General features: G+C 37.5%; 1 protein-coding gene across 1 annotated transcript; it reads left to right on the top strand.

The window, feature by feature from the left end:
• Window positions 1–477: 477 nt before the first annotated feature.
• LOC309708260 (secretory carrier-associated membrane protein 5-like) lies at window positions 478–8,001 on the top strand. Its single transcript, XM_082536106.1, has 7 exons — window positions 478–673; window positions 1,092–1,154; window positions 1,252–1,371; window positions 3,370–3,526; window positions 4,470–4,571; window positions 6,362–6,479; window positions 6,842–8,001. The coding sequence occupies exons 2-7, from the start codon at window positions 1,148–1,150 to the stop codon at window positions 7,019–7,021; spliced, it is 684 nt and encodes a 227-aa protein (XP_082392232.1). The 5' UTR covers window positions 478–673; window positions 1,092–1,147; the 3' UTR covers window positions 7,022–8,001.
• The last annotated feature ends 779 nt before the right edge of the window (window positions 8,002–8,780 follow it).

Genomic DNA, 8,780 nt, shown 5'->3' with positions numbered 1-8,780 from the left:
GTTAGACCACTGTACCTATTTCTCATTTTTCTAACAAAATATAGAAATAGAAATCATTTTAGTGTTTAGGCGAACAACTATCTCAAGCTTCACGCTTAGGTTTAGAAAGGAAAGTGTCCCGAATGGTGGTGTTACACCACGCAGAGTTTGGTAAAGCTGGATTTCTACATTATGAAGGAATTCCCTCTTGTCTTTTTTTTCTTTTCTTAAACAGCGTACAATTATATATATATTTTTAAACATCGCCACTGCTGATGTGATTAGAGGTGTGACCTTATTAGACGTTTCCAGTTCACAATTAATGTCTGCAAGTTGCTTTAGGACAACTGTAAATACTGAGGAGGGTGGTTAACGCCACTTTTGTTTTAGCAGCGTGTTCAGCACCATGGACAGAGAGCCAAACAATGATTGGGTCAACAATACAACGTCAAGGATTAGAGTAATCAGGCCATTGGTCTGAATCAAAGTGACAGCAGATTGAAGCACGGTGATTGGCCGACAGACAGCATAGTTAGGATCGATTCCTGTAGTCATACAGAGCAAAACAAAGTCTTGAAATAGTTTAACAGTTTACCTGTAGATTCCGTCCGATTGGATTTCATCTGTTTAAAGCGAAGGTGAAGCTTCGGTTGTAGAGCACGTTAAAGAGAGGAGCGGCTGCTCTCTGGAGGAGGTAAGCAGATTATGTTTCCTGCCGAATCCGTAATTCCTGGCTCTGCAGTTCAAATACATGTGCAGGGAATGTGTGTTGGAACATTTCATTCGATGAAATGCGGCTTGCTTGTTGATCGTCACTGGGTTTGGGGGCAGATTGCCTGATTTATGTTTCTGTTAAACCGGAAGGACTAAAGTGTTATCAGCACCACTGGGACATGACTGGGAGAGCACACACATTAAATCCCCCGGCAGAATGTCGACGGAGACGTGAATTTGTAACATTCTCCTTCCTCTAAAGTACACTGTGTTTATGTGGCAGCGATGTAGAATCCATTCCTTCACCGGACTTCCTCCGTTGCCAGTGACATGCAGTTGAAACGCATGCAAAGTGCTATACACACTATATTAATCTGAAATGTTTTCTAACTTCACAGGCTGAAAAGTCTGAAAGAGGGATTACTCGAAACAGCAAGCTTTACAGTATTTCCCAATGGCCGGTCAGTAAATAAACTGTGACGAACTGAAGTCAAAATTAAAACATTACTCACCCGGATGTATTTAGTGTTATAACTGGTATTGAACTGTTTATTGCAGAGCCAAATTTCCCCCCACTGCCTGGATTCATTCCTCTCAAGCCGTGTTTCTACCAAGACTTTGAGGAGATCCCTGAACAGCATCGCAGCATGTGCAAGAAAATGTACCATCTGTGGATGCGTAAGTGAATAAAACTGAAGTTATATGTTATATGTTATTTTTTTGATTGTCATGATGCAAAGCTGTCATGAAAATGCAACTCCTATACAAACTTCCGAGCTTATGTTTCAAGAGAGAAACTCTTTTTTTTCTACCTTGGCTATAACAGAAAAACAGAAAAAAATAATTTTCCTGAAGGCCCCATAAAGTGTCTTATCCTCTGTGATCAGCTGATGATAACAACTATGAAACAGAAGGGCAGTGGTTTACAAGGGTCCTTTAGGTCCAAGAAGATTTTTTATGGGCTGTGGCTGTAATGTCCTGACTGGTTTATTTGTTAATGAGTCACAGCACTGACCAGATGGCCTTGGTTTGAGCAGAGCAGTAACAGTAAAATTGTGTTGAACAATCTTTGCCAGGAGCAGTTTCATCAAAGTTTACTGCACTATAAACATGAAGTACAGTGGTGTTTGCGACATTGCTGTACTCTGAAACTTCCTGCCTGTTCATGAATTCATGTAAGAGAACTGAGGGCAGGAGGAAGGGTGCGAAAGAGCTCAAAAATGATGTATCACTGACACAGGAGTCAGTGTCAGAACTGCTATAAGGAGCAGGGCAATACACCAATACGCAGTAAAAAGTATTAAAGGTGAAACAAGATTGTTAATACTTGCAAACAGTTTTGGTCAAATGAGACAAGTTCAGAAGTGAATTTTGTTAGTTGGGGATTTGGCAAAAGGGCCATATTGTGATAGGGGTAAGATGAGAATCAGTAAGTGTTTTAAGTAAAGATAGGGAGGGATTCACCAGTAAAGACTGTGAATATAAACGGTTAAAAAACATAGTTTAACTGTGACATTTTCAAGGGAAAACTGTAAAGAATTTATAATTTTCTTTATCATCATTGCATTATATAAGAAAACAGATTAAGAGAATCCAGAGAAGTTTTTGACCACAAGGGACGAGGCTGAGAATCAGTATGGGAAGGCCTGCAGTTCAGATCTGTCACCCACTGAAAAAAATTGGTGCATTGTGAAACAAAAAATACAATAAAGGAGACCACACATTTTTGAGGAGCTGAAATCTGACATCAGGCAAGATAGTGAAAACATGTAGCTATGAAAGCTACAAGGGTTGGTCTCCGCTGCCTCTCTAACTCATTAAAGAGATTGCTGCTAAAAGAAGAGGTGATGCAACACAGTTGTAAACATGACTCTGTCTTGAAATGTGATACAATAAATTTAAAACAAGTTCTAAAATCAGTATTACAAAAACAAAACCAATCAATTAGTTTCAGCATTTGAGATGATTTTTTGTGTATTGCAGAAAGAAATACATGTTTTAAATGATTTACAAACATTATATTCTTTAAATATTTACCTTTTAGGTGCTATTTTTTAAAGAAAATGTTATAGCAGGAAATATGCATCTGTCACACTGAAGAATTTATAATTGCTCTAAATTTCTTTTTGCGTGCGACTTAAAAAAAAAAAAAGATAAACATAAGCAGGTATTGAAAGTCCCAATCTGCTCAGATTTTTGCCTTCTGCCATGATGCACACACGGCTTGTTATTTTTGTGCTCGAGTACTTTTTCTTCATTTAATTTGTGAAAATCATTCTAAGCTAACAGGAATTTTGCTGTGCTGTGCATTGGGGAAAGTGTTTTCCAAATAGCTGTCATGTGCCACCTGTGCAGTGCTTCACTTTTTTCTCTTTTTCTTGTAAAGTTTTTCAAAATTTCCCCAAAGACCAACATTTGAAACTGACATAGAGTTCTTGTTTAGTTTAAAAACCAAAACTGGAATGTGAATGCAGAGGCTGAAATGGAGCCAAGTGTTGGTAATAGAAAATGACTTCAGCTAAAAAGTTATTTGTGGCTGTCTCCTCTTTACTTTTCCAAACTGGTCCATAGTTATGCATGTTTATGTATCAGACAGGTGTTTTTTAGGGCTTTTTCTTTTGCATCAATGCTTGATTTGTTGTTATTGTTGTTGTTGTTGTTGTTGTGTTCTTACAGTTAACAGTGCCACACTTGTTGTGAATCTTTTTGGCTGCTTTGCTTGGATGTTTGGTGGAGGTGGTGTGACAAACTTTGGCATGGCCATCATCTGGGTCCTCATGTTCACTCCTTGCTCATATGTCTGCTGGTTCAGGCCCATCTACAAGGCCTTCAAGTAAGTCAAACATGAAGTAATACAATAATACCAAGCACTGTTTTTAACTATGTTAGTTGGAATGAAGTTGTTGTGTTATGTTTTAGATGTCATAGTATTAAGACCTTTTAAATATTATGTGTTATAGTTTCACACAAAAATAGTTCATGGTTGTTGTTGTTTTTAGCCCAAAATTAAGAGAAGTCTTTGAGATGCAGCTTTAAATGAGAGGTACAGATGTCTTTTCATATAAACAGGAAAAGGACATGAAATTTAACCCCTCTGGGTAAGGACCCAACTCTGACAAGGCAGCTCAAGATCCATCTATGTCACGATTCACAGGGAAAGAAAGAATTTTCCAGTTGTGGATAGCTCCCTGGGTCACTTCAACACACTATTCCATAGAAACAGTTAGCATTTGCAGTACATGAACCTTTCATAAATTGTTTATAAGATGAAAAAATGTATATATACTCTTTCATTTATGAACATGAAAATTGGACATTGTTAAATATGACAGAAAACAAACATAAAACAAACTCACTCTGAGTCTTACATAGATTAAATGCTAACGAAGCTGAATACACATCTAAAATAGTGGTCTGCTCTTGTTTTGTCTTTAAGCTAATTTGTCCTCCATTTTTGTAAAGTGCTGAGTAGCAACAGGGATAAATGTCCCTTCAGGGACAGAAGGACACTCAGAACATTCTCTAACCTTTCGCTGAAGGGTAGTGCAATTTTCATATGCTCTGCTGACATGAATATATTGTCTCATGCGCTGACACACTACATGGCAGCAGCATGGGCTGCTGGGCTGCCAAGAGAGATGTTGATGTCGAGTAGGGGAAACTGTCTTTGTTTAAAACAGTAGATGATGCAACATGTAGACATACAGTATATAGCACTAAATTTAGCTTCACAGATGTAACTGCTTAATAGTCTTTTTTTTTTGTATTCTTCACAGGAGTGACAGCTCTTTCAACTTCATGATCTTCTTCTTTGTGTTCATGGCTCAAGTTGGGATTAGTGTCATCCAAAGCATAGGCATCCCAGGATGGGGAGTATGGTAAGACTGGGCAGAAGTGTCAGGCACAACTTCACTTACTTTCAAGGTGCAGAGAAGAGTATAACGTCTGAAGAGAATAAAGCTCCAGCAACACTTCTAATATAAATTAATAACTTTATTTTTTGTTTAACATGTTTTGGGTTGTTGGCTTAATGGTAACCCTAACGAAGGTTACAAACCCAAACATGCCTGTCATACTCAAAGAGCAGACGGGACCCAAACGCAGACTTAGAATGCAGTTCGTGAATTTATTTTCAGCAGGGGTGACCAACCTGGGTCAAGACACCTGAATCAAATGATTAGTTCATTACCAGGCTTCTGGAGACTTTCAAGACATGCTGAGGAGGTAATTTAGCCATTTAAATCAGCTGTGTTGGATCAAGGACACATCTAAAACCTGCAGGACACCAGTCCTTTGAGGCCTGGAGTTGGACACCCATGATTTACAGTGATGTGTTACAGTGTCTTTCTGTGGAACCTCCACAGATCCTATGCACAGTATACAAGCCGATGGTCAGATAGATTTCACTGTCTTTAGACTCGATAGCAAAACAGTTCACACTCACACGGAAAAATCCTCTTTGAGGAAAACAGAGAAGACTCCTTGAAAGAAGAGAAACACACAAGGACCCAGCTGATAAACTTACAGAACAGGAGTGAGTATCTACCTCTACTGAAGGAATTTTCTCAGTATTTGAAGGGAGCTGACTGATCACCAGATGAGTAGTAGGTGAGTTGATTACTACAGGTGTGCCAGGCTGGAGGGCGGGGCCTAAGAGGATCACACCTCTGAAAGGTAAGGTGTTGTTACCACACACACACACACACACAAACAAACAGAGAGAGAGAGCGCACCAAGGTGGAGAGTGAGAAAGACTGACAGAAGTACCAGGAGGACTGAAGCACTATGACAATGTCGGTCAAACAATATATTGTTTCTGGAGCGTTATCCTCTTCAGAGTCACAGTAAACTATAAACTTATATACTACTACTTATATATGTCATATACTGTATATCTAATTTGTTTACATTTGACTTACAATGTTCAAATTTGGAAAGGCATATTTTTGTGTTTATTAATCTATTCAGATATTTGTTATGAAAATTACAATTATATTTTGTATAGTTAACTGTTCTGACACTAAAACAATTTAAACTTAATTCTAAAACAATAAATGGTATTACACAAATGCCACAGACAGTTTGGCAGACATTTTTACCAGCATACGTGCATGTTTGATCAATTGCTGTGCAAATAAATCTGAACATTAAAATTGGACATTGTTTAATATGTCAAAAAACAAGCACAAAAATTAAACAAACAATTAATCCCAACAAGTGTGTTTTAGGTGCATAAATAGTTTAAGTTCAGGTTAGTTGAGATGTATTTTTGAAGACTTTGTTGCTTTCATTAACATGACAGTGATGGACCATCAGATATGGCCCTCGTATAACTTTTATGATAGTCCTGTTATTAGATTTTGAGAGGCTGTTAAAGCAATCCTCAAAATGTCACCTTACTCAAGCTGATGATCACAAATTAATATTATGACAGTCTCCATAAAGTTTATAAATGTCACCATGTGCAATTCCATACCCTCATGCATAAGCTATAAAACTTTTAAACTTTATACTAAAGTATTTAAAGTCTACAAAATCATTGCCATTTGACAGCCTGATGTTCAGTGGTAATATGAGTCAGTCCAATAGCAGATTCCTGTAGTGTTAAGATTCTAAAATTAAATCCTCTTTTTTTCATTGCCGTAATGGTCCTTTCTATCTTTTTCAGTGGTTGGTTGGCTACTATCTCCTTTTTCAGCTATAATATTTTGATCGCACTGATCATGCTGGTCCCTACAATCATGTTCACTGCTGTGGCCTGTCTGTCCTTCATTGCACTCACCAGGGTAAGACTTTTACTGGTGCATTACTTCAAGGGAGGAAAGTAGATAGGTATTTCTTATAAAGGCTAATTCTATTAAATTGAATTTTTCAAAAATTATTTATCTGTAGCTTCAAGGCCATGTTCATTCCAGAAATTTGATTAATTTTATTCATTCCTGCAGAGCAGCACTGTTGGGTTTACCACTAAAATGAGAATCCTTTTAAGTATCTACAGCCCTATACAAATGGTTTAGGTCTACAGAATTAAGGATTAGGAAATAAAGTATCTAATCTATGTCAGCATCAACTTAAGTAATTAAACCTACTTTACTTTTAGTCTATAATTGCTTCTTGATAATGACTTGTTATTCCACTTTGAATGCAGATCCATAATTTCTACCGGGGCAGTGGGGCTAGCATGACTAAAGCTCAGGAGGAATGGTCCACTGGAGCCTGGAAGAACCCTCATGTCCAAGCAGCAGCCCAGCAGGCTGCCATGGGTGCTGCAGCTGGAGCAATGCAGGAGCAGTACTCCAGCCCGCAATACAATGAAAACCAGATGTAGAATTTCAAGACAGAAGGTCAAGGACATGAAGTCACAGCAATGCCAAAGGCTGAACAACCAGGCTGTGAAGATCTTAACGATCTCTATTGACAGGGTTGATTCTTAAAAAGCAACTCTTTCTTACACTATGCAAACAAATAGCTCTTAACATATATAGGAAGCTGGAATTTTGCCTTCCTCTATTAAAGGACATGCTAATCATTTGTAGTCTTTTACACGTGTTTCGTATGTGTTTTTACTCTTCAAATGAAAGTAGTTTTCAAGACGTAGTAGCTCCATTCTATGAGTTGGATATTAATATGTCAATCTGCATGTTTTTGTAGCAAGTTTTACAAACGAGGTCAAAAAGGTTATAACCACCTTTGAAGTATTTAAATGAACGTATTATTATACTAATGTACTGTTAGAATGATGAACTATTTAGGAAGTTGCTTCATCTTTTCTTTTTTGACTTAAACCAAAGATCCAGTGTCACTTTGCAACTTTATATTAGATGATGCTACTCTGTAAAATCTAACTAAAACCTCATTAATGCTTCTATGCAGTTCATCGGGGATTGCACTGTAAAATCAAAGGAAGCTGCAGTACTGAATGGTGTATAACTGTTACAGTAAGAAAGAGTATTATTACAAGCCTTCAGGTGGAAATATATTTGGAGGGCCCTCTTTGATGTCCTTGGTGCTTCTTGTTGACATGCTTATTTTCCACCAAAAAGCATCAGATTTACATCACAGGTTTAAATGAGTTGTAATGGTTATTTTACTTTTAGAAAAACAAAAAGCATTAGATATCTGACATGTGTTCTGATCTTCAGTTTGTCTAGAAAAGTCACTGTTTTGTATTGAATGTCAATTTAGGGTGTGCCCATTTGTAAGATGCAAATGTACCATTTGCCAGAGAATCAGCCTCTTGCTGTTTGGCAGGTTGACCACAGAGAGGCGCTGATGGTTTTAGCATGAAATAAAAAGCTCCAACACTTACCAATTACCTTCATTTATCCTTCACAGATTACAGTCTGCACTTATTGTATTGGGTTATTTTGTCATGTGCATGTTTTAGCTGTAAGATTCTTTTTTGTTGTTGTTACATGAATCACACACAAACTTGTATGGCCTGCTGATCAGGCCACATAAGCAGGAGTAGGATACCCCCACAAGCCCAAGAAGTGGAATATGGGATTAAAATATTATTGCTTGAAATCATTCCAGGTACAGTTGCTGGTGAATGGCATGGATTGTCACTCCAAATTCAATGTATTTATTTATTATTTATTTTTTTTAAAGAAGGAAACAAGAGCCCTTAGGAAGCTTCACTGTCAGGTATCATGATGAGCAAGCAAACACATATCCATTTTATGGCTTGTAACAAATTATGTTTCCACTGGAAATATATACTATATATACTGGCATGGTGATACTTTACAATACAAAAAGGATTTTCTTTGGCTGAAGTGAAAGACCAAAGTGCACCAAACTTTACTATATAAATGCAGGCTGTTAACTTTGTTCTAAGATTTTCCTTCCACTGATTGCAAATAGTTTTTCATATTATTATTTTGTGCTTTACTGAAGGAGGTTGCTTTGCAAAAACTCTATTTGTTTCCTGTTTGACTGTTTTCTCATATTTGCCCCATTTAATCAAGACGTTGTACTCAATCATTAAAATGTGATTTTAAATCGTTTCCAATACATTACACACAGCAAATGGTACTGCGGCCACCAGTAGCGGTTTTAGATACGGGCGACACGGGCGGTTGCCC

This window comes from Aulonocara stuartgranti (genome assembly GCF_965226115.1).
Source record: "Aulonocara stuartgranti genome assembly, chromosome: 1".
NCBI lineage: Eukaryota > Metazoa > Chordata > Actinopteri > Cichliformes > Cichlidae > Aulonocara > Aulonocara stuartgranti.
Note: the sequence above shows the minus strand (reverse complement) of the source record. Positions and strands in the feature narration are given on the sequence as shown.